We start from the raw sequence: 24,913 nt of genomic DNA on the forward strand, positions 1-24,913 counted from the left end.
CTGGAGGAAAGAGGAAGGGCTTTGGAGCCCAGTCCTCACCGTGAAATGAAGAAAATGACATCCACCCCAAAGTACTGAGGTGAGGAGTGAGCCCAAACTCTGGCACATAGTAAGTGCTCAATAAATGCAGGTGTCTCTACAAGCTAGGACACAAAGCTCAGGTCAGTGCTTCTCATCTGGGTGCCTACATGCTCTCTCCTCTATCCCTGAAAAGTAGCTTGACATTTCTTTTCTTTTTAGTGTGTACGTGTGTGTGTGTGTGTGTGTGTGTGTGTGTACACAAACCACCTTCTTACAAGAACCCAACCACTTCCCAAGGAGCATGGGGAGCTGAGAGGATGCACCAGCTCACTCTTTTTTCTGGTTCTTTCTCAACACAATTAGCAGATAGTGGTAATGACCAATTCTCTTGCTCATTCTTCTGCCTGGAAACCTACAAACACACAGCTCTGTTTTTATTTGACAGACAGGTGGCTACTGAAGCAGTGGCTATTTTTTTGACTCTTGGACCCCAAACTTTTCTAAGTAATACAGAGAAAAGCGCAGATGCTCTGAGATCAAGGACTTCAAGAGGTCAGGTGGACACTGAATAAAATGAACCCTTAAAATAAATACAACTGAGCCTCCATTTAAAAATTATCAGAACTCGGGGGCCCCTGGGTGGCTCAGAAGGTTAAAGCCTCTGCCTTCGGCTCAGGTCATGATCCCAGGGTCCAGGGATTGAGCCCCACATCGGGCTCTCTCCTTGGCAGGGAGTCTGCTTCCTCCTCTCTCTCTCTCTGCCTGCCTCTCCATCTACTTGTGATTTCTCTCTGTCAAATAAATAAATAAAATATTTTTTTAAAAAATTATCAGAACTCAAAAATGAGATTGGCAGGCAGTTAATCCCACTACAAAAGGTTTCTTCACACAATAGGCACCTCCTAGGATGTATTTCAGACTGCCTTCCATTTGCAAGTGTCACACCGAAATCACAGGACTGTATGCCCCACGCCTGAAGACTTACACACTTCCCCCCCTTACCTGCAAAGCCTTAACGGTGCTTCTCCGCCTTATAAGCACTATTTCACATTCTATGATTCTAACACCAGCAGAATAATCCTTTGAAATAAGTCCCAAATAGTCCTTTCTTTTATGACCTGCCTCTCCTCAGAAATGTTTCCAAAAGGGCTCTGAGGACTGACCTTTAGAGTAGCAAACACTGGCTGCATACCCAAGTAAGATGTGCGTTGTGACATGTATTCAATTGTGTCTAAAAAACAGCAAGCAAGCCACAACTGTTGCAAGTCTCTTCCCTTTGGCTCAGAGGGAGCAGGAGTCTGTCCATATATTACCGCTTTTGCCACTGTTCTCAAATCTTTCCGCCTTCCTTCACTGCTCCATTCATTCAAGGTGAGACCAAGCCAGGCCTGGGTGATACAGTGGGGAAGGACACAGAAGTGGTCCCTATCACCTATCAGTAGCCTTCGGATAACCCTGTTTCCTTGACACCTGTTCTCCCAAACCACAGACCCCAAGGAAAGCACATTAGCCTACAGTAAAGCAGTAGTGAGCCTTTTCATTCCTTGATTTATTTATCCATTCATTCTGTCATTTAACGTTTATAAATGCCTCCTGTTCACAGTAGTAGGGATACGACATGAACAAAATACTTTTCCCTGCCACTGTCGTGGTTAGAAAAGCAAAGAATAAATACGCTAACTACATTAGTAATGGACTTGCAACAGTGATAAGGGGAATTCAGACAGTGGGGCAGGGGAGAGCGGAGGCTTGGGAGAGTCTAGGACTGTGACTGAGGAGGTTTTCGGAGAAGACATGTTTAAGAACCTGTCAGTTGAACAGAACTCTGAATGATTTGAGGGAGCAAGCCAAGTCAAGAATAGCTCCTAGGAAAGACGGCTCCCCACTCCCAGGGAGCGGCAAGCACAGCAGTCTTGAGCTGGAGACGAACATGGCCCAGGGAGCGAGAGAGCCGAGGACAGCTGATGTCATGTCACTGAGGAGCAGTGGCAGGGCAGGGGGTCTGGAGAGGAGGACGGTCAGGGCCAGGCGACGTGGAATCTGAAGAGCCACTGTCTGTTTCATTCTAAGGGCAACAGATGTTCGAGCTGGGGGAGTGACTTGATCTGATTTACATTTGTAAAGATCACCCTGGTTATGCCCACAGAATGATGCATGCGTAGGCAAAGTGGGAGCACGAAGATCAATTAGGGGGTTACAGCAAGACCAGGGAGGCTTGAGCTAGGGCGGTGGTGAGTGATGAGAAGTAGTAACAAGGGCTTGGATTGAGATTCTACTCTAAAGGCAGAGCCAACAAAGCCGCCTGGCTAGTCTGGAGCTGACTGAGCCGGAGCCCCAGCATCTGCTGAAAACAAACCCTAGCGCCCTCCTAACTTGATAGTGCCTTCTTACTAACAAAGTCCGAGTGACTTTAACCTCCACAACGAAGCACTCACAGACCACACAGAACACGGAGGACAATTACCTTATGTCTCCATAGGATAAGCTTTGGGTTTACCATTTGCTCAAATTAGTTTGATGTTTTCTTTCGTTCTTTTCTTTTTCTTTTTTTAAGTCGACTGCATATTTAACAGGCCTTCCTGTCGAAATTACTTCTAAAACATGTCATTATAAAACTCTGGCATCGACAATTTCCACATCTGTTCATGCGGCAGATGTATGGGTCCGGATTCCTGCTTTAGCAAACATGATCCAGTATGGATAAGTGACTCCCCTGCCATGGGTCAGATCTCTTCGGGGCCTGGGGTCCATCATTCCAAACCTTAATTCTTCACTATGTATAGCTGTCCATTTTGACAGGTGAAGGTATAAAGCCACTGGGCAGACTTGTAGTGAAATTCAGATAACTTATCTTTTAAAATTTTCCTGTTTTCTGTATTATTCTTAAAATCAGGGGCCAGATAGTTCCTGTTCAATCCATTAAGTGGATTCCAAGTCACTGAGACTCTGGAGTACATTTTGTCTTCTTCCTAACTTTAAACAACTAGATGACACTGGTGACTATGCAGCTTGGATGAAATTCCTGCCTGGGAAGCAAGCTGCTCCACCAATTAGTTATTAACTATGTAACTTGGGATAAAATAACCTCCTGAATCTGTCCCTACAGCTGTAAAGGGGAGCTATGAATAATTATAATCTGGGCATAAGGATGAAATGAGATGTCATGGATAAAATTATGACTAAAAATCAGTATACGCTCTGGGAGCTGTATAGGCTCTGCCATGCTCTGACATGGCATTATTTCTTACATTATTTATGCGGGTTTCCCTCTTCTGTTCCTTGAGAACTTCTCAAGTTCGAAGATTTGAATCTTTAAATGTCTTTGTCCTTAACTTCCCCCTGTATCCATCTACTAGGGCTGCCATAACAGAGGACCACAGACTGAGTGTCTTAAAAACAGTATTTATTTTCCCATAGTTCTGGAAACTGGAAATTCAAGATCAAGGTGTCAGCAAGGTTGGTTTCCCCTGAGGCTTCTCCCCTTGACTAGCAGATGGCCTTCTCCTCCCTTTGTGTTCAGATGGTCTTCCTCTGTGTCGGTGTCCTAACCCCTCCTTTAGGGCCAGTCATAACGGTTTAAGGCCCACCTGCATGACCTCACTTACCTCTGTCATGTCTGGGAAAGCCCTATAGCCAAATCTAGTCACATTCTGAGGTACTAGGGATTAAGACATCACCACACTAACTCTGAGGGGACTCAAATTCTCCTGCCTCCAAAAAAAAAAAGGTGGAGGTAAGAAAAGTACTAAGGGAAATGAGTGCTGTGCTTCTTTTCTTCCTTAACTATTCTGCTGTGTGACCTTTGGCAAATTACTTTTTCTTCTTCGGCCCACATTTTCTTAATCATTAAAATGAGTGGTTGGGATAATGGATCCCTTATTTCTCTTCCTGCCCTTAACTGAGCAAAACTAAGTTTTTCCCATAATTTCTCGCATCAAAAAGGGTCTGAGATAGAGCACACCATGAAGTAACTGAAATGAAAACAAAAGAAAAGAAAAGATACCTCCTTTGTGGAATCAACGCATGATGAAGTCTCTAGAAACAGAGGATTAGATCCAACTGCTTGAAAACCTTCTAAGTTGTTTACGCCCTTTCTCTCCGTAAGGCCGTAATTTAAACCAATTTGGTTGGATAAATCAGAAACCCCAAACTGAATTTATCAATATCCCCAAACAAAGTAATCTCATCAAGATTTGGGGCCCAAATTTGCTTTGAGGGAAAGAGTATATGATTTCAAATGAAGGTCTCCTTGAAAGAATTAAGGGGGGGAAAGTTTTAAAAACAAACATACATACACACAGAGAATGTAAAATTAAAACCAGCTTCTGAGCTCATAGGTTAAGCCATTAAAGAGAGGGGAGAAAGAGCTGGGCATGTTTCCTCTCCAGCTGTGTAGCTTCAGGTCCCAGGACACTGTGTACCTCCACAATGTCAACAGCCTCAGCCAATCCGACAGGCAAGCAAAGGCGGACGTGAAAAAACCAACGTGCTCACACAAGAGCAGAAGAAGAGAGAGGGAAGGTAGAGCTCTCCATGGGAAGTGGCCCAACTGCCAAAGCCATCAGAGTAATGGCAGGAACACAGGAAGAAGGTGAAAGACAGTGGATTTCAAACTTATAGTCTAACAGTCTTGAGCTGAGCAACTCAGGGCAAGTTACTCAACTTTTCATTTGAGAATAGCTTTTAATTTAAGTTCACTGAAAACAAAGGCATCATTTCTTGTTTGTTGTTAATACTACGATTGTAGATAGGGCACCTCGGTGGCTCAGTGGGTTAAGCCTCTGCCTTCACCTCAGGTCATGTTTTCAGGGTCCTGGGATGGAGCCCCGCATTGGGCTCTCTGCTCAGCGGGGAGCCTGCTTCCCCCTCTCTCTCTGCCTGCCTCTCTGCCTACTTGTGATCTCTCTGTTAAATAAATAAAATCTAAAAAAAAAAATACTACGATCGTAGAAACACACACAAAAATTCAAACAAAATGGGATTAATTTAACCAGATCCCCAAGCACTGGGATAATATGTGAGGTTTTTTTTTTTTTTAAATTATGTTATGGAAGAGTATCTGAAATGTAGAAAGATGTCATAATATATTGTGGGATGGAAAGCAGTACATAAGACAGCATGAAAACTACATTATCCCATTTTAATAAATGGCATATACAGTCTTAAGAAAAAGTTCTAAATGGATATATTCATAAAATTTACAAGGGCTGTCCCTGATTAATTTCACCATAGCTTATTTGTATTGTCCTCATTTGATTTATTTTGGTAGATTTTTCTATAACCCTCATGCTGTTTTTTTATATTTGGAGGAAAAAAATTCCTACTTAATTTTAAAAATCTCAGTGTCCTACAGTAAACCACATAGAAGAAGCCCTAATTCATTCAACCCCACTTGTGTCTCTGTCTCTGTTTTCTTCCTCTGTAAGGGAAGTCTAGACTAAAATACTCTCTAAGGGAATTCTGACTCTATCACAGAGCTACATTTAATCAAAATCTCAGCAGAATCTTGCTTTGGGTTTATTGAGAAGCTAGGGAATGTCCTGTGGGGTATGGGATGAGAAGGATTCGTTCAAATCCGCGTTAAGAGGAAACCCTCATTGGCATTTTGTTAATTCAATGCAAAGTAGTCTTTTTTGCTAAGAGTGGTGGCCTCCTCCATGGCAAGCGGGCCTTGGATGTACCATGGTATGGAGCCTCTCTGGACGTACTGAGAAGTGAGGCTACCCGGAGTGGGAAGGCTGGAGAGCTTCCAGAACCAGGCAGCGCTCATGCAGAGGAGAGCAGCAAATGGCTGTTCCCTGCGCCTCAACTATTCACGTCTCATAGGAAAGAGGTGTAGGGAAAGGCTTCACCCTGGGCCTGAATTAAGTGAATTCCAATCTGAACGAGTATCTCGTGTCCCTGGAGGTGGGAGGGATAAAAAAACGATAGATTTAAGGTAGCTTCGCCTAGCAGTTGAGAATGTGGGCTGAGTCAGTTCAAATTTTGGTTCCATCACTGAAGGTATACATGAGTTGAGGCAAATTTTCTGATCTAAGTTTTCTCCACAGTGAAATGGGAAGACCAATTTGGAAATCCATCTACCTAACTGAACAGTTCTGAGGATCACATGAAGTAATGAATAAAAACACTCCACATAGGATACAAAAAACATTTGTTATTGCTAGGAGGAGGAGGAGTTGTTGTAGTAATCTAATTTTCCCTCTGTGTTCCAGACTAGAGGCTCCAGAGACAAGTGTCACATTGTCAGGTCCAGAGCCAATGGTCAATACTTGTTTGACCATCAAAAAAGAGCCTTGGGGTGCCTGGGTGGCTCCGTCAGTTAAGCATCTGCCTTCAGCTCAGGTCATGATACCAAGGTCCTGGGATAGAGCCCCACATCAGGCTCCCTGCTCAGTGGAGAGTCTACTTCTCCCTCTGTTGCTTTCTATGAATGAATGAATGAATGAATGAATGAATGAATGAATGAATTCTTGGGGGGAAAAAGAGCCAAATGCTATTATTATACTTGATTATGTCATACATGACATTTTCTAATACATAAAGTATTTCACACACTTTCTGACCTGAAGTGTTAGGTTCCCTAAATAGACTTTAATTCTTCATTTTGCCTTCCCTTATAAATGCCCCTTTTAAAAGGATCTAGGGACTATTACTACCCAAATATTATTGGGACCATAAACCGCATGGTTTACAGCCAGGGATGAACTTGATAAAATGTGCTTGAAGTGTAACTGTCTTCACCTTCAAAGCGAAAAATGAACTTCAGAATAAATGCTAATAACAGAAATAGCTCAGAAATAACACGAATATAAGCCCAGAGAAAGCTGACAGATGCAGCGGAGGGACTAAAAATCTTTGTGTAAACACACATACACACAAGCATAAAAACATTCCATCTAAATGACCAACCCTCATAGGGAAGCAAAGAAGACCTAGGCATGGCTCCTTCACCAAGCTTCCTAAAAGGTGGGTTTTCTGTACAAATGCAGACTGCCCTATCTAACTGCTGCTAAGAACTCCACTGGCTTGTGGTTTCTATGCAAAGGCAGAAAGGCCTCAGTTTAGATCTTTGTTGGATCCTTGTTCACAAAGTCATAGTGACAGTCTTCTCTATTTGAAGGGAGGCATAAAGTTCTCTTTCTCATAAATCATTTCTTGGAAGAGAAACAGCGGGTCTGTTTGCAAGGAAGAAGTACTCAGGTAAGCCCTGAAACAGGCTGAGAATGGGGTCAGATGTAGTATTTGGAAGAAGGGGAGGAAGAGAGGTCTACGAAGACACAAGTACAAATGAGGGCCAGGCTCGGTCAACCCCAGTCAGGTCCGGGAGGACAGTTGACTCTGCTCGTTCTGCTGATGTTCTGTCCTGTTTCTCTTGGCTTGTGGATCCTCTCCTGGTTTCTTAGAACCAGGCCTTCTCTCTTAAAAGTTAATATTCAAGAAAGAAAGCTGCCAGTGAAAGGGAGGATGATGTACAAGCACAACTGTATGCATGTTCTGATCATCTTCTAGCTTGATTATTCCTGCAACACAAGTGTTAAATGCACCCATTCATTCAACAAATATTTAGAGGGCTTAATATGTGCCAAGCAAAGACTAAGTGCTGCAGATTCAGTGGTAACAAAACCCAAACCATCCCTACCTCGTGAGGTGTCCGTGGCACTATTTGGCTTTTGGGGAGGGGTTATTTCCATTGGATGGCAGCCACCACACTTAAAATATGGCAAGAGCAACTGAAAAGAGCTTAGCAGAGCATAGACAGACTTGGAGCTGTTTTCTGTTGGTCTACCTAGTCGATTGACCAGTGTAATTTGGTCAATTTGTCAACTTTGTGCCCTTATTAATGGTAGCCTTCTCCAAAAGAGAAATTGTTCGTGCCAGCAAAGGAATCATGGTCTCATTTTAATAATATGCATTTGCATTGATACCAAAGTTCTACTAAGAAAAGGACATCATTGTTCTATTCCTCTCCTGTATAGAGTCTATGAACCAAACCTACCCTCTGAATGAGAAAAAGGCTGGGATTTTAAGTGTAAAAGGCAACCAAAGACCCTTAAACCCAACACAGATTTGGGCCAGTCCTGCTGAATTTAAACCAACAAGGGCTGCTCTGATTTTCTTCTCACTGCATTCCCTTTGCTTACGACTCTTCTCTAAATTCGGAACACAGTGCGGAGGGCTGACCATGATCTCAGGAAAAAAGAGAAGGCACAATGAAGTCTCATAAGGTCATGTGCACTGACAGGGACTTTGGGGATCATTTAGTTCATGCCGTCATTTGACTGATGAAGAACTGAGAGGGATGATCAGGGTTTGCCCAAAGTCATGCGCAAATTAGAGGTGAGGCCAGGCCTGAACCACAACATGCTGACACTCCATCCAGGGCTGTCTTTCCCTGTGTCAAAAAACAAGAGGGCTCCTCTGCTCTACTAGCCAGCAAAACTCTTCCCTCAAAAAATAAAATCTCACTTTATCCCACATATTTCATCATCCAGTGCTTCCAAGGAAAAAAAGAGACTAATTAAGTCACGAGAAATGTGTCCTTGAATTCCAGATGTCCCAAATAGGGTCCTGAACTATTCTAAAGTCAAGCTCCCCCATCCAGCTTGGAGCGCTGGGTATGTCCTGTATTTCTCTGATGGAATGGGAACGGGGAACTTGGCTCCTTCCAAGTCTGGGAAGCAGACAGGGACAGAGAGTGTGAAGGGGCCTTGGGCAGGAAAACAGTATCTGCTTTTCCACCCAGCACTCATACATGCGTCTGGGCAAAAGCCAGAAGCTAACTCAGACAGCTGGCAAGGCAAAGCATGAACCACTGTTGGGAGGACATACGCTCCGTTGTTGTTCCAATGGTGATGTGATAGGTTTGGCCAGATCATCCCCACTCCTTCCATCCAGTGAACCCTGACCCGATGTTGTGAGCTAACAGGTGAGGACAGCTGGAGGCGATGGGGAAGGGAAAACCACCTGTGGATAGGGAATGATGGCTTTCCTGCCTAGAAAACTAGCTCACCTCTGGAGGGATCAATCCCAGGATCTTGGTTTTTCAACTGCATGACTTTAGTCTAGTTACTAAAACTCTTGGAGCCTCTATCCGGAGTGCAAAAATGGTGTTTATTTCATTGCGGCTACAGGAGATATGAGTCAAGTGAGGTCATCCACAGAGCCTGTCAATAAATGGTCGCTTAACAGCTCCACTATGCTTAGTCCCATCTTTCTGACCACTGAGACCCCTACAATCTAATTAACAGAAGAAAGCTCCTCGAGAGAAGTTGGTTTCCTATGTATTTATTTATTGGAGAGAGAGTGCAAGCATAAGCAAGCAGGGGTTAGAGCAGAGGGAGAGGGACAAGCAGACTCCGCCCTGAGTGCAGAGATAGAGACAGGGCTCCATCCCGTGGCCCGGAGCTCACGACCTAAGCCAGAAATCAAGGGTCAGAGGCTTAACTGATGAGCGGCCCAGGCACCCCAAGAGAACTTGTTTTTGTAAGTAGACTCCGCATAGAGACTAGGGCCAAACAAAGAGGCCAGGTTGAAGGGCTCATCCTATTCTACTACATGGTGTTTTGGGTCTATTTCAGAGATTGAAATAGACATAGACTGAGTCTGTTGAGAGAGAAATTTAACAGAAGAGTGTGAAAATAGAAAAGAGCCCGTGTCTCTGGGTATTCCAGGATCTTTCTTTTTTGTTTCTGAAAGGCCTATGGAGAATGGGAGAAAAGGTAAAACAGAGCACTGATTTGAGGCGGGATTAACTATGGAGCCGGTCAGGCTATTCCTGTTAACATTAATCAGAGGAGGCGATGACATACGCAAACTTCCAGTCCCCTTATGATTAGGAGCAATTGATTTAATCGAAGAGGGGCAGATTTATATCCTAGGGAGACATCCCTACTGGTGTAAACATTCTGTAACTTTTCAAATGTAATAAGCAAAATCAAATGAAATATGTCAACAGGTAAAGAACAGAGGGCCCATTAGGACATGGGGGGTGGTTGTTCTTTTTCAAATTCAGTGGTTTTTGTTTGTTTGTTTTTGCTTTTTGATTTTTCGGTGAAGGAGAAGGGGCAGAGGAAAAGCTACTGAACAGGGAGTCGTGAAGAACCTGCCAGAAAATGTATTCATGATCTGTGTCACATTATTTTACAAGTTAATTAGGACTGAAAAACAATCTAGCACAACCGAATAAGAAAAATGCGCTATATTTAGGATAAGGGAAAGTCTCTATATCAAAGACCAAAGGCAGTCTAATGACCTCTAAGAAGCCTAATTTTGAGGAACACTGAAACATAACTGAAGCAAGAAAAAAAAAAATAACAAAAACTTTTACATAACGTTGCATTGATTTTTGTTTTTGAAAACTTGTATTCAAAAAATAGTTTCATAAGTAGCCTCTTTCTACGCCAGACTTTTATCATGTCTTCCCCTTCACAAATTTCCACATTCCAGAATAGCTGAGATTTCATAAATAAATCAGCCTTTACTACTTTGAAGACCTCGGGGTTCAGAGGTCACTTTCAGAGTCACTATCCTCATTTGGGCCTTTCAACAGCCCAGGGAGATAAGCGGAAATATTTTCATTTATAAGCTGACAGTTCTACCACAAAGACTGGAATTCTCTGAGAAAAATCTATTCCTCTAGAATTCCCCCAAATGCCCAGCCAGCTCCAATACAGCTACTAATAGGCAGAGCCCTTTATACAGCTGAGGTGCTTTGCTCCTGTTTCAGAAAGAGAATTAACCCAGCGGTGCCTGGGTAGCTCAGTCAGTTGAGTTTTCGACTCAGGTCATCATCTCAGGGTTGTGCGACTGAGCCCTGTGTCAGGCTCCACACTCGGCTCGGAGTCTGCTTGGGATTCTCTCCCTCTCTCTAACCCCCTCAAATAAATTTTAAAAATCTTTTTTAAAAAGGAAGAAAAGAAAGAGGAATAACCTGGCTGAGAATCGCCACATAGCAGGTCAAAATATAAAGTAACAAATGAACACCCCAGGCACAGCCTGGCTGAGATTTCCATGATCAGACTTCTAAGATGATTTCCATTCCTAACTTTCCCTCCGCCTTTTACTCTGGAATTTCCCTACCAAGATGCCTTACGCAGATAAAGCCGACTATGGGTGACTTCCTTTCTTTCAATCTCCTAAACACTAGTCTTCCATCTCCTAACACTTGCTCCCGGCCCCAAGTGACACCTCTTGAAACAAGAAGAAAGCACATAGGTAGGAGCAGAGTTGGACTTGTACCGCCTCCAAGTTCTTGGCTGGTTCTAGCCCCCCGGCTTTGTTGTACTTCATAAGGTCCATTCCCTTCCCCTTGGGAATAAAACCTTCCCAGGGCACCCACAACACTCACAATCATACCTTTCAAACAAGACCACAGCACCCTGACTATATACCCAGGAAAGAACTCTCCAGGCTGTGTTCCTGCCTGAAGATGGGGATTCTGTGAATTCCCAAACATCACATCAACCCAGCCTCCAATGAGGCCAAAATGCATTATCGGCAAGATAATATTTACGGAAATCCAATTACCATTTGCAGAAAGCCAATTCTCTGTGATGCGTCTCCCAGAGAGAATTCTGGAACTCTTGATCCACACCTTCTGAATCTCTGCTGCATGAGCCTCTGGAAGGCAGCAGCTGTTCCAGGACAGGAAACCCTGGGTTTATTTCCAGCTCTGCCCCCAAATTCTCGCTGGCTAACTCTGGATAACTAACTTCACCTCTCTGTGCTTCAGTTTCCTTCAAATGGGCTTTTGCAGAGACTCTGGCAAGAGAATACATATATAGCCATAGAACCCGACTGTTGGATTCTCCCATCCTGCCGTCAGCTTCAAGCAGTAGCATGCAAGAGGGAAACAAGGACTGTAACTATTCTAACCTTCCACCTGCAGAACTGATATGCTACTGTCCGCAAAAGTGTTATTGATATTTATTGAATACAAGAAGAAAGAGACCCATGTTAAGGGATCTGTTGACAGTGTCAGGCAAAATACACTTCCCAGATCCTACCAGGACTACTCAGAGAGTGCAAGAGAGCGGTTAATCAGTTAACAACTGGGGGAAGGGAAAGGCCAAGCGGTTACAGAAAGGCAAAAGAACAGTTAATTAGTTAACAACTGGGGGAAGGGTCTTTCACCCCTATACCATTTGCCTTACTAACACCAAGTAATAGTGATGGTAGAAGCAGAAACACCAAAAAGAATGTGTGTGGGGGGAGGGGCATGCTTGACTTCAAGCAGGTGTCCAGGTTTCAGACCTGCCTCTAACACGTACTCAGTCTCTGATCCTGGGCAAAGGCATTTGATTTTCCAGGGGGTTGGGGTTTTTTTTTGGTTTTTGTTTTGTTTTGTTTTGGATCTATAAAATGTGGAGGACTATAGTACCTCTCAGTGTTGAGTCAAGGATCAAAACAAGACAATGGAGGTAAGGCACACGGCACAATACCTGCCACAAAATAAACACTCACTAGGCACGAGCTCTTCTTATTAGGAACAATTTTTAATTCATTTATTGATTGAACTGATAACCACGAGACCTCTATGTGCTAGGGACCATGCTAGGCAGTGGAGACGGAGGTGAAGGGCAGCACGAGGTCCTTGCTCTGATCAGCTGAACCAGCCTGAGCTGCGAGCCCGCCATTTAGAAGCAAGGGCTAGTATTGAGGTAGACCAGACAGGTCGTGCACGTGGACAACCTGAGAAAGAACAATAAGATGGGAGGGAGGCCTGAAGTCCCTGGCAGAGAAAGCCCCAGCCAATTCTACCAACAGCAGAAACCCTTCTCTCCAAGAAACCACAGGTATAAGAAGGCTTTGATCCCAGGAGGGCAGCAAAAAGAGGTGGCAGGAAAAACAAAAACAAACAAAGCCTTATGGGCAGTGGGGGGGTCGGGTGGAGGGACAAATTGTGGCAGAGGAAGAGGGTGGTGTCCAGGGAGGCAAAGATAGCCAGCAAGAAAGACTGCCCCCATCAGTCCTCAGATTCTAGTGACATTTTAGCTACTGGGTGGGGCAGTCTTCACAGAAAGGAATACAGCAAAGCTAGAAAACTTAATTCTAATGCCACAATCTTAACATTTAAAAAATATGCCGGAATTGACAGTAAGGGATATATGTCACATTTAGATCTTTCACAATATCCTATATGTGTATATCTGTATCCATATTTTAATGTTTTTCATTATACCTAGGAAGATTATTTCAGCCTTTACATTAGGAAGATGAGTATAATCATCTATAGACCCACAAACATGCAAAAATAATTGACTCTAAAATAGGACCCTTGTTCACAGAAATACAACACAAAGCCTGAAGAAAAACCTATAAATGGATTCCTTGCCCCCAAAGACCAATACCCACCCCAAGCCCCCACCATGCTCCTCTTCTCCCTCCCCACCCCAGCCCCCCTGCAACAATATAACTACAAGGTAGCCTGACTTGAAGAAATTCACAACCACTGTCCATTCTTGTCACAGCTGCTGGAGACACACAGCCCCAGCTTCAAGGCAGAGACAGCTATGCAGCACCACGCCCCATGCACAGAGAGAAAGGATGGAAGCCGTGCTGAAAATGAAGGAAGCACCCCAGGGAAGAGCATCCAGACAAGAACAAAAGGGAAACCCTTGCAAACCTGGCCCCAGGATTAGGGCACAGCCACATTTATGGGGGCTTTGAAGGCAAGTTCTCAATCAGGGCTAAATTTCTGTAGCCCTCCTGCAAGGTGGCCTCAGGGATACCTATAAGGATGGGCGTGGCCCCCAATGCCAAGCATACACTGAGTCCTTAAGAAGAACCTTGCAGTCTTCAGACTAGAAAGAAAAAAATAAATAAATGACCTTTTCTCTGCTTATCCCAAACAGGAGAACTGGCAAATGTACATAGAGGTAAGGCAAGCAAGCAGCCTGCTAAACACATGGAACACCATGAGAACTGGGGTTCATCCCCCCTCACTGAGGGAAAGAGTGTCAAAATTGAGCTTTTGTCCCGTTTTTTTTTCCTTTTCTTTTCTCTTTCTTTTTTCTTTTTTTTTTTTTTTTAAATGATCCCGTCCACAGCTCTCTGCAAAGACAACTGGTCCAGACAAAGTAACATCATCGTAAAAGATCCACAATGTTTCTTCAATAAGGTAAAGTCAATGATACCGTACAGTGATAAAGGAGGATATGTTTACACCTGACACCTTCCCCTGGCAAAAGGATCCCTACCCACCCCACCACTCTTTCTCCTAAGCAGTGTTTATTCCCTAAGACCAGGTGGATGGCAGTGAGGGGTGGGGTGCCCTTGTCTGGGGTGAAGCTCAGGTGCGTGAAAAAGATAGCATGCTTCAATGAAAGCAAAACCACTTGGGAATAGAGGGCACTGGAGCCAAGAACAGCTTCCACCTGCCTACAGAGAGGTAGGGTCCTGCGTTGGCAATCTCGAGCACACAGGGCGTTCTAAACACAGCAGGGCAAGTGCAAGCAGACTCGTGCCCACAGCAAAATCTGGTGGATCCGGGCAAACTGACTGTAGTAGCAGGTACAGCTCTGCCCTAGGGCAGCTGCAGAGCCTCCCAGGGGCCAGCTGATCACTTCCTTTGTTCGCCTTGCAAAGATGGAGTAGCCACCCATTCCCCCACTATATACACACACACACACACACACACACACATACACATACACACACACACACACACCATTCACTACAGACAAAGCACAACCATACTGCTTCATGCTAGAACAAATGTCAGTGTTTTCTGACCACCACCCTCTTTTTTTGGTAATGCCCATCCCAGCCTGTTGTCTGCCCCTTCCATTCAGGGGCATCATTTCAACGCATCCCAAAGAAGCCCTGAGGCGGGGTGCGGCGTTGTGTCCCTAAGAGGGACTCTGGTGAAGATGCGGCTTCTGTACCTGATAACAGCACATCCCCTCTCCACCCCGCCCTAGGCTCTCGCCCAGGGCATTTGACATCCGCCCGCAGCGGGTGGCTCGCTCTTGCACACAATGGCAGTTGGACGTGCAAGGCACACAGCGTGCGCCTACGACCCCAAAACTAAAATCTGCTCTTAAAACTCAGCCTTTTCTTGGGCTGAGGAGGGGTGGAAATGACATGAAAAATGTACAATGCATTGGGGGGGGGGGGGGCAGTTGGTCGATTCCCGCTACAGCCACATTAGTTGTCCAGCCCGGAATATGACGTACCGAAATATGAACGGGGTGAATACAGGCAAGAAGGGGACAAGGTAAAAACCCAAGGTCCAGATACCCTACCACCCTCGCGGCGCGGGAGGCAAAGCCACCGGGTTGGAGCTAGGAGAGGGGCGCGGTCCTGCTCCCAGGCACCCCTGGGGAAAGGTGTCATCTCTCCATACCCCGCCTGGCCAAAAGGAACCTAAAACAAAAAGCACACCCTGCCTGGGGCAGCGCACACTGACATCCCGGGAGGCGCGGGGGTCCAGGGAGGGCCCCAAGCCCTGTGTTATTTGGAAACTACCGGCTGGGGGGAAAAGAGGAGACGTAATCCAAAGTTCTCCGCGCCACTCTTTGGGTTTCCTCTTTGTTTTGTTTTCCCCAAACGCCAGGGTCGCTCCGTCTGGGTGGCGCCCGGCGCGCCGGCTGGACTGACCGCCGCTCTCCACCCCCGGGACCCCGGGTCCCCGTCCCTCCCCGGGGACCGGACCAGGGAAGCCGGCGGGATCCAGGGCGCCCCGCCCGCGGCGCAGCTAGCAGCGAGCGAGCGAAAGACGCAGGCGGCGGCGCCCGGCGCCCCACTCACCGTGATCCGCGGGATGTTCTTCTTGCCTTGGTAAGACATGGTGGCGGCGGTGGCTGCAGCAGCTGCCTCCCTCCCTCCTTCGTCTGCTCCTGCTCCTGCTCCTGCTCCTGCCTGCCCGCGCCTTCCTCAGCGCGCAGCGCCGGAGATCAGGTGGAGCAAGTGGTGCGCTGGCCGCAGCCGCCGCCTCCTCTCGCCTCCGCCCCCCTCCCGGGCTCCCGCGGCGGCTGCCAGAGACAATAGTAAATCTCCCCCGCCCCCCCCTTCCCCCCCGCCCCCCCCGCCACACCCCCCCTCCTCCCCTCGCGTTCACGCCCGGGCCTTTTTTTTTTTTTTCTTTTGCCGTGCCAGCTGGGACCCCGTAAGACCAGAATGGCTGCTCCGCGACTCCTCCCTCTTCTCTCTTAACCCTATTGATTTTCCTCTTTGCATCTGCCTCACCCACTTTTTCTTCTTCTTCCTTTTTTTTGTGACTTACGAGTGCTGCGGAGCCAGCCGGCCCACAGCCACCAGGGGGCGCGAGGGACTTTTCGGGGCGGGGATGCTGCAGTCCCGGGTGGAGGAGGAGGAGCGCGAGCGTCGCGCCCCTGGCCTCGCGGGCCGAGCCCCGGGAAGCGCCCACGCCCGCGGCCAGCCCGCGGCTCCGGTTTCCCACGCTCCCGACCCGCATTTCGGGCGGGGGAGGGCTCCCGACTGTCCTCCCGGAGCCCGCTCCCCTCCGCCTCCACGCGGGCTGCGGGCGGCAGCGCTGTCTTTGTTACAGCGCAGGGCAGCACGCCGCCTCTGCCGGCCGCTGCGCGTGTAAACCCGCCGCGGAGGCCGCAAGCAAAACCTAGACCTGCTCGCCCTGGGTGCCGCCCGGCCGGCCCGCGGCTCTCCTGAGATCCTGGCGCTGCGTGTCGGAAAATGTGGAAGACACCGGCCTTGCTTGCTCTCACCGGCTTGAAAGGGACTCCGTGTCAGTTACCGGCCACTGTTCTCTGTATGAAATAGTGTCGAAATAATACGTTGTACAGGGACTCCGCTGCCTGGCGCTCAGAATCGGTGAGCGTGCATTGATGCTGCTCTGTGAGTCAAGAGTAGAAAACACCTGTGGTTGAAAAGCCCCGGCACATTGCTGGTGTGCAGCCATGGATGTGTGAGGAGCACTACTGTTGCTTCCTCTGGGCAGTGAACCGTGGGCACTGCTGAAAATCCCGAGTTTACTTTAGACAGAGCGGAGAGTCCAAAGTCAGTGTGTCATTGGGAGCAAACACATGGCCTTTTAGTACTGGAATATACTGTCCTTTGGCTACTCACTAAAATGAAATGGCCAAGGAAGACCTATTTGGAGGGGCTTTTGCGTGTGAGGGTTACCTGGTGGTCCTGGTGCAGGAGATCCCTCAGGTCTCCTTGAAAATTATTCCAAACATGCCATCTAAATAACAAAAATGGCTCACTTTGCAAAAATTGTAAAAGCCCTTTTTGACGATGAGTCTCACACCATCCCCACTCCCCAGTTGTCATTGCTAATGGCCTACTAAGTATTCTGTAGGTGTCACTATGCACAACTAGGTCTGTGTTAAGAATCTTAAATTCATATTTCTGTAAGGCAGGCCACTGACCACAGTTCTAGCCATCTTTGCATTAAATTGAAGGCCTTTTCTGCAGTAGAGGAACTATATAAAGCATCCACCAGAATAGGAACAGAATACTCCAGCTTGGGCTTTCCAAAACCCTAAAATGAACCACCCTGGGCACATACTGGAAAGAGGGCTAAGCTCCCTGAAACACTCCTTCCTCTCAAGTGAGTTAATCCAAGCTTCTAGTTATTCATGGGTAAGTAGACCGAAAGCAGTCTTCCCAGGAAAAGTCCACAGCGACCTCCACTTTATTTCTGCGATACTCTGGCTAGAAGGATGAATGTCAGGCCAAGTCACCTCCCTGTACTCTTTTGCAAAGCCTGAGCAGGGTTTAGGGCCAGAGTCACGCCCCAAACATTTTGCTTTGTTCTTACGCTGAGACCACTAGCCAAGAGTTGTGAAATTACAAAGCATTCTGGGGATTGGCATGCAAATGAGCAGGATTATATTTAGAACAGGGTAAAAAGAGAATTGACTACATACTATGAAACCCCGCAGAGCTCTCTCTGTATCTTTCCCAAAGATGTGTCCCAAACTTGCTGGAAGGGATCTTGCAAGTTCTTAAGAAAAGCAAAATATATGTAGGGATATTTACAATCCTAAAAAAAATACCACTGCCTTTTTTTCTTTTTTAATACTATGGGTTTCTTTCCCTTTCTTGCACCCTATTTAGGTCCTCTGTTCCTGTCATTATAATCCAGAATACTCTCTACTAAATAGATTTCTACCATGCTTTTTATCATGTGTGTGTGTGTGTGTGTGTGTGTGTTGTTTCAAATTAGAAGACTTGGGGCTAAACTCTTTGAGGTCAGGTTTGCATGCTAGAGGCCATGGAGAATAGGACTCATGATGTATTTCTCCAGATCGGACTCCAGTGTCAAGCCATGCACAGGAATGCATAATAACCAGCTAATCGGTTCAAGCTGTTGCCACAATCAGAAATGTACGACAAACACTATTTTTTTCCCCTCTTTTGTCCCCTCAATCATCTTTTTCTTTCTTAAATAAAAAGAAAGCGTCCAAGATGAGTTTGAAGGAAAAAGCCTTCTTTGGCTGGGCCTTTCTTTGAAAAAGAAAGGCAGCCATCAACACAGGATGCCTCTGTGTCTGGCCAAGAGAGTGAGAAGTGAAATCAGCACGGATGTTTTCCACAGTAGAATGACTCTGAATGGTTTTCCTTGGATACACAGCAGTGCTTGGCTTTAGGTATCTCAGGAAACTATGAGAAAGGGAAAGGAGACATAGAGAGATTTAATTTATGGTCCCAAAGAAACTTAATTTTGGCCACCAAACCTACCACATTGGTATACTTCCACACCTCAATCAAAGCTACTTTATTCTAGTTGCTCTGGCCAAAGGCGTGGCATCAACCTTGACCATGACTCCTCTCCTTCAATCCATCCAATTTACACTCCATATCCAATCTTTCAGGAAATGTTATTGGTTCTGTTTCTTAACTATATCCAGATTGATGAAGTTAATTCATGTATTGAAACCCACAAAACAGAGGTGGCTCCAGTTACTGGGACCATGTCACAAATCTAAACCCAAGTCAGGCTCCACTTACCAGAAACCTAACAGATGTGAATCACAATCTTCCAACTTAGCTTAGCTAGCTCATTTTACCCTAAAAAGTAGGACCTGCTAGTATTATAAGGAAATCCCTCACCAACCATGCCCTGTTGCTTCTTCTAACTCTGTAAAACTCTCTCTTGCCCCAAATCTCTCAGAAAGTGTGCTCCAATACTTGTGAAGTACTGAACTCCCTCAATTGTTTGCCCTTCAATAAAGGACATCAAACTGTTACGAAGTTGTACTCAACAATATGACCTTTTAATCTGCAAAGCTTATTCCTGTGCCTGATGCCATCACATCTCAACGTGGACTGTTGCAATAACCACCTCACTGGGTCTCTCTATCCTTCATTCATTCAGTCTCACAATATTCACACAATATTTACCTTGTGCTTACTACATACTATTAGTTTGCAGGTGCTAGTGTTATAAGAGGTGAATAACAATAACAATGCCCCAGATCCCATGAAGTTTACCTTATACCCTTATTCAAAAATAAGGTACTTGGTGCCCTTCCATGTCTGCTCTATCTTCATGGTACTTTTCACCATACGTATAGTCAACTATCATTGAGTATTATCTTTCTCCCTATCATTGGAATGTAAGCTTCTTGAGGGCAGAGAATGTGATGGTTTTATTTATAGCTGTATCCTTAGTGTGGGAAAGAGGGCTCTGCCCATAGAAATTGCTCAATAATTATTAGGTGAGTGACTATATGAATTTTTTAAATTGTGTCTGAAGAAAAAGGAAGTACCTGGAATAAGCATGTTCCTACAACTAAAGGGTATGTGATAGAATCTAGATTTTAGAATATCTATATTTGGGGCACCTGGATCTCTCAGTTGGTAAGCTTCTGCTTTCAGTTCAGGGTGTGAGCCCAGAGTCATGGGATCAAGAACCCACATTAGGCTCCCTGCTCAGCCAGGAGTCTTCTTCTCCCTCTTCCTCTGTCCCTACCCCTGCTTGTGAGCTCTCTCTCTCTCAAATAAAAGATAAAATCTTTTGTTTTAATATCTAGGGGTGCCTGGGTAGCTCAGTGGCTCAGGTCACAATCTCAGGGTCCTGGGATCAAGCCCCACATCGGGCTCTCTGCTCAGTGAGGAGCCTGCTTCCCCCTCTCTTTCTTTGCCTGCCTCTCTGCCTACTTGTGATCTCTGTCAAATAAGTAAATAAAATCTTTTTTAAAAAAACTCTTTTTAAAAAAAATTATAAATAAATAAATAAATAAAAAGAATATCTATTTTTGCTTCTCTAAGACTTCTTAGCATTTCCTGATTTCAGATTTCACAGCAGGTGAATTTAGGCAGGTAAGGAAATCCCTTTGCTAATATGATAGAGTCACAAAATTCTAAGGCGACATATGGGCCAAAGAAAAACTCAGTAGAATAGATTTGGTACCTGAGCACTGATTAGAGAGCTATGACTTTGAAAGGAGCTGCCATCAAAGCGTAAGAGAACACTGGCAGCCTTGTGTTAATTTAAAGAATTAAAAAACGATTGATACTGGGTTTTGAGGGAAAGTAGGGACCAAGAATGGTACGTTATTTAAGGATCTGGATTTGGAAATAGAGGGACCTTGGTCCATATTTACTTATTTATTTACTTTTATTTATTGAGCACATACTGTGGGCAGCTAGACATTAGGAATTCAAATATTTGAATAAAGCAGACAAAAATCCATGCCCTCTTGAAGCTTACTAAAAATTTTAGGGTTAAAAATGAGAATACATGATGTTTAAAATGGCGGGAAGTACACTGAGGATAAATAAACCAGGAGTGGGAAGGTGAAAGTCATTCTGTTGTCTTGAATTTGGGCTGGAATTTTACATACAGAGACCACAGAAGGTCAGGTGAGATGATGATAGCTTGATGATGGTAGCATGGACCAAATGGTAACAGTAGAAGCAGGGAGAAATGGTCACATACTAGATATATCTCAAGGTAAAGCCAACAGTATTTGCTGATGGACTTGACCAGGGTGTGAGAAAAAAAAGGAACTGCAAATTACACTAAATTTGTTGACCGAAGCAACTCAAAGGATGAAGGTGTACCTCAATGTGACAGGGGAAAATGTCAGAGGAATGGGATTGAGGGGGAAGATCAGGAATACATCTGTGGATATTCCTATTGAATACTGAAATTAAGGGGCACCTGGGTGGCTCAGTCACTTAAGCATCTGCCTCTGGCTGGGGTCATAATCTCAGAGTCCTGGGATGGAGGCCATAACAGGCTCTCTTCTGAGTGGGGAATCTGCTTCTCCCTCTTCCGATACCCCTCCTACCCTCTCATGCTCGAATACACACTCTCTCTCTATCTATCTATCTATCTCTCAAAAAAATCAGAAGTAAAGTCTTAATGGATTAAAGCCTCTGCCTTTGGCTCAGGTCATGATCTCAGGGTCCTGGGATCGAGGCCTGCATCAGGCTCTCTGCTCAGCGGGGAGCCTGCTTCCCTCTCTCTCTGCCTGCCTTTCTGCCTACTTGTGATCTCTCTCTCTGTCAAATAAATAAATAAAATCTTTTTTTAAAAAAATTTTTAATAAAAATAAATATATATATATATAGAAGCAAAATGTTGCACAAGCAGGTGGATATTCAAGATTGGAAATCTAAGGGATGATCTAGCCAGACACAAATTTGGGAGTTGACAGCCTCTAGGTATTACTTAACAATGCTGGAGGAGATGAGCAAGGAAGTGAGTGGAGGTACAGGGCAGACAGCTTTGTGGTAAGTAAGCATCCTGAGGGGAAATGAGCAACCAGGAAAAGGAGTGGAGACGGTGATCAGTGAGACAGAAGGTACACCATGTGAGCACGATGTTCTGAAGGTCAAGAAACTAAATTAGTTCAAAAAGAAGAATGTACTCACTTTGTTAAATGCTGCTGAAAGTTGAAGGAAGATGAGAAAGGAGAATTAATTAGTGCTGAGGGCCTTCACCTGAGCACCTGTAAAATGAGTATCTTAACCGCTACCTCACAGTAGTTTTTTAGGGGGGCATATATTTAATTATTCAAGTCATAATTCCTGAGTACCTACTGTGTGTGTGTGCATGGTGCCGTCCTAATGAAGTCATGGGGGTGAAAACTGATTGGAGTGTTTCCAAGAGACAATCAAATTGGAAATTGGAGACATCTGAGATAGACACATCTTTCAAGGGATTTTATTGTAAATGGGGACAAGGAAATGGCAGAGAGAGGGAAATCTCATGTGAGAAATAAGACCATGGTGGTAGGTCTACACGGCTGACTCTGTATAAGAGGTGGGGACAAGAGCCCTATCATCTGTGAATGGGCAACACAGGTGACATCAGGAGGGTGGATGGATATAAGTTCCCCGTTGACACTGATACCCAGAGACTTGAGTCCAAGTAATAAATGCTGAGGCCAAGTAATAAATGGACTCCTGGTCCAGTTCAGGCTTACCTTTGGCCCACCAGCTTTACAGATCAACCTACTGGTCATTTTCACAAACCTCAATTGATTAATTGTAATGGACAAAATGGCAATTAGCATACCTCCACACTGGTTTCCTAGCCTGTGGGACAACAGCAATCAAGTTGAAAGATCAAGAAGAAGGCTCTAAAACTGTTTCCCGCCTTTACCCCAAGATGTTAAATCAAGATAGCAAATTAAAAATTTTCTGCAACCTGAGAGAATGACCTTAAAGACCAAAATGCTATGGGGGTGATAATCCCCATTACATCGTTATTTAAGTCATTTCTCTGGATACTACAAAAGCCAGACAAATCCTAATGCACAACTCAATCAATTAAGAGCCGAAATTGAGAGTGTTCTGACACTCTCCTAGAGCATACTGTCATGGCCTCAAGTACATGGTACACAGCCACTGAACTACCCAAGAAGTTCTTTTCCATCCCTGCCAGCAAAGCAAAGCAAACCAGCTTGCATGCAGCTGAAATAGATGACAGCACACAGGAAGAGTATTGAGCAGGGCTCTAATTGCCCTTCCCTCCGTTATAACGCAGTCTGACAAGATCTTAAAGAACATCCTATTGTACACTCTTTGGATGACATCATGCAAAACTGATGAGATGAGTGAGAAGTGACAAGTATGTTGAGGCTTTGGTAAGACGCATGAGCTCTAGAGGGTACATAAAGGACACATGAACTTTAGAGAGTTAGCACCCCCTCAAAATAAATAAATAAATCTTAGGGGGGAAATAAAGAAAAAAGATGAACACATACTCTGGGTATGGATATGCCTCTGCTGCTGCCGGAGCCTCAGTTCAACACTAAGGAGTCTTTGAGGCATTGGCATGGGTTCCATAACATCACATCAGACCAAAGGTCTATTTAATAGCAAGTTAGATGTATGAAAGGTCGTATGACTGCAGGATCCAGTAGTTCTATCAAATACTCCCTATCTAGAAGCTGCCATCCTAAATGTGGGGGAACAATCTAGTGAAGGCACAGTCTACAGAAGCACGAATTCTGGGATGATTCCTTGCAAGGATAAGGCACCATTCTCCAGGATGCACTATCATTTTAAATCAGTGCCCTTTATCAAGTACGTAATGTCCCAAAAATAAGACTACATGAGTCCAAGAACCAAAGGGAAGAAGCAAGAGTGACCCCTCTGATCATCACTCCCAGGGACCCACATGGGAAATGCCTGTTTCACATCCCTGCAACTCTGGGCTATTTCCTATCTTTTCACCAAAGGGGAAACGTTTTCCACCAGGGGGCAGAGCAAAAGTCCTAGTGAACTCCGAGTTACCGCTGCTATAGGGCACTCAGGTCTCCCTAGGCCCACGGGACTAAAGGAAGCAAGGAAGACAATCAGCAACCTCATAGGATTATCAGATTATCCAGAGGAGGTAAGGTCCATGCTGTTACACAGTGGAGGCAGGAAAGAGTGTGTATGACACCCTTGCAGTGCACGTGGGTTCTTTTAGGAACTACCTTGCCCAGTCTTGATAGTAAATAGACAAGTACCTCAGCCATAACCTGACAAGGGCGTGATGATCTGCGTCCATGTCCCAATGCCAATAAACCACCAGGACCAGTGAAGACGTTAGCTAAGAATGAGGAGAATCTAGAATGACTAGTAGAAGACCATAATGAGTATCACTCAGGCTCTAAGACCAGCTGTGGGAAAAAGGCCCTGACACACCCCACCCCCGAAAAAAAGAGGCACACCCAGATTCTAGAGTTGGGGATCCCAAGCCTTACACAAAAATGTCAATGTAAACAGTGTAACAAGGTGTCTGTAGTAGACACTTGGAAGGTCTACCCAGACACCTCCCTCCCCATCCACTGCCCCCTTCAGGATTGAAGGAGGACTCTATCCTGCAGGTGCTCTCAACCTTCAGCGCAATCAGTTCTTTCTGGAAACTGCCCTTGTCTCAGGTAGCCCAATCCCCACCCCAAGGGCAGCCTGATCCAGTAAGTGGTTAATGTGAGCGCATAAGGGCCTGGCCTCCTCACCACAAAAGGGTAACAACTCCTAAACCTATCAGGTCAGTTAAAGCCTTTTAGACCACATCACAGCTCAACAATTCCCCAATTGTACCCAACAATTCCCCCTCCCTTCCCATGTGCAGATGCTGATCCCTAATAAATCCCTGCATATTATTCTTCCAGAATCTGTGTCCCAGAAAACCCAATGTGCAAAGTCAGGCTGGTATTAAATGAATGTATATGTGGGATAATATTGTTTTACTTAGCCAATATTTTAAAAGGTACAGATGTGGGGCGCTTGGGTGGCTCAGTGGGTTAAAGCCTCTGCCTTCGGCTCAGGTCATGATCCCAGGGTCCTGGGATCAAGCCCAGCAATAAAATCTTTAAAAAAAAAAAAAAAAAAAAAAGGTACAGATGTCACACTCAAACTTAGATATCTTTAAAAAACTGGAAAACTTGGGGAGCACCTGGGTGGCTCAGTCACTTGAGCCTCTGACTCTTGGTTTCAACTCAAGTCAAGTCAGGGT

General features: G+C 45.3%; 1 protein-coding gene across 2 annotated transcripts in view; it reads right to left on the reverse strand.

Annotated features, from left to right (window-relative positions):
* The window catches only part of DPYSL3 (dihydropyrimidinase like 3), a 109,082-nt gene that overhangs the window by 45,307 nt on the left and 38,862 nt on the right, over positions 1–24,913 (reverse strand). The window contains exon 1 of one of the 2 annotated variants that reach the window (XM_059417861.1): positions 15,775–16,019. The exons of the other annotated variant lie outside the window; for it this stretch is intronic. Within the exon in view, the coding sequence (XP_059273844.1) occupies positions 15,775–15,813 (39 nt within the window). The 5' untranslated portion in view covers positions 15,814–16,019. Of the gene's footprint in view, positions 1–15,774; positions 16,020–24,913 lie in introns of those variants that run through there. 2 annotated transcript variants of the gene reach the window in all.

This window comes from Mustela nigripes, chromosome 12, assembly GCF_022355385.1.
Source record: "Mustela nigripes isolate SB6536 chromosome 12, MUSNIG.SB6536, whole genome shotgun sequence".
Classification (NCBI taxonomy): domain Eukaryota; kingdom Metazoa; phylum Chordata; class Mammalia; order Carnivora; family Mustelidae; genus Mustela; species Mustela nigripes.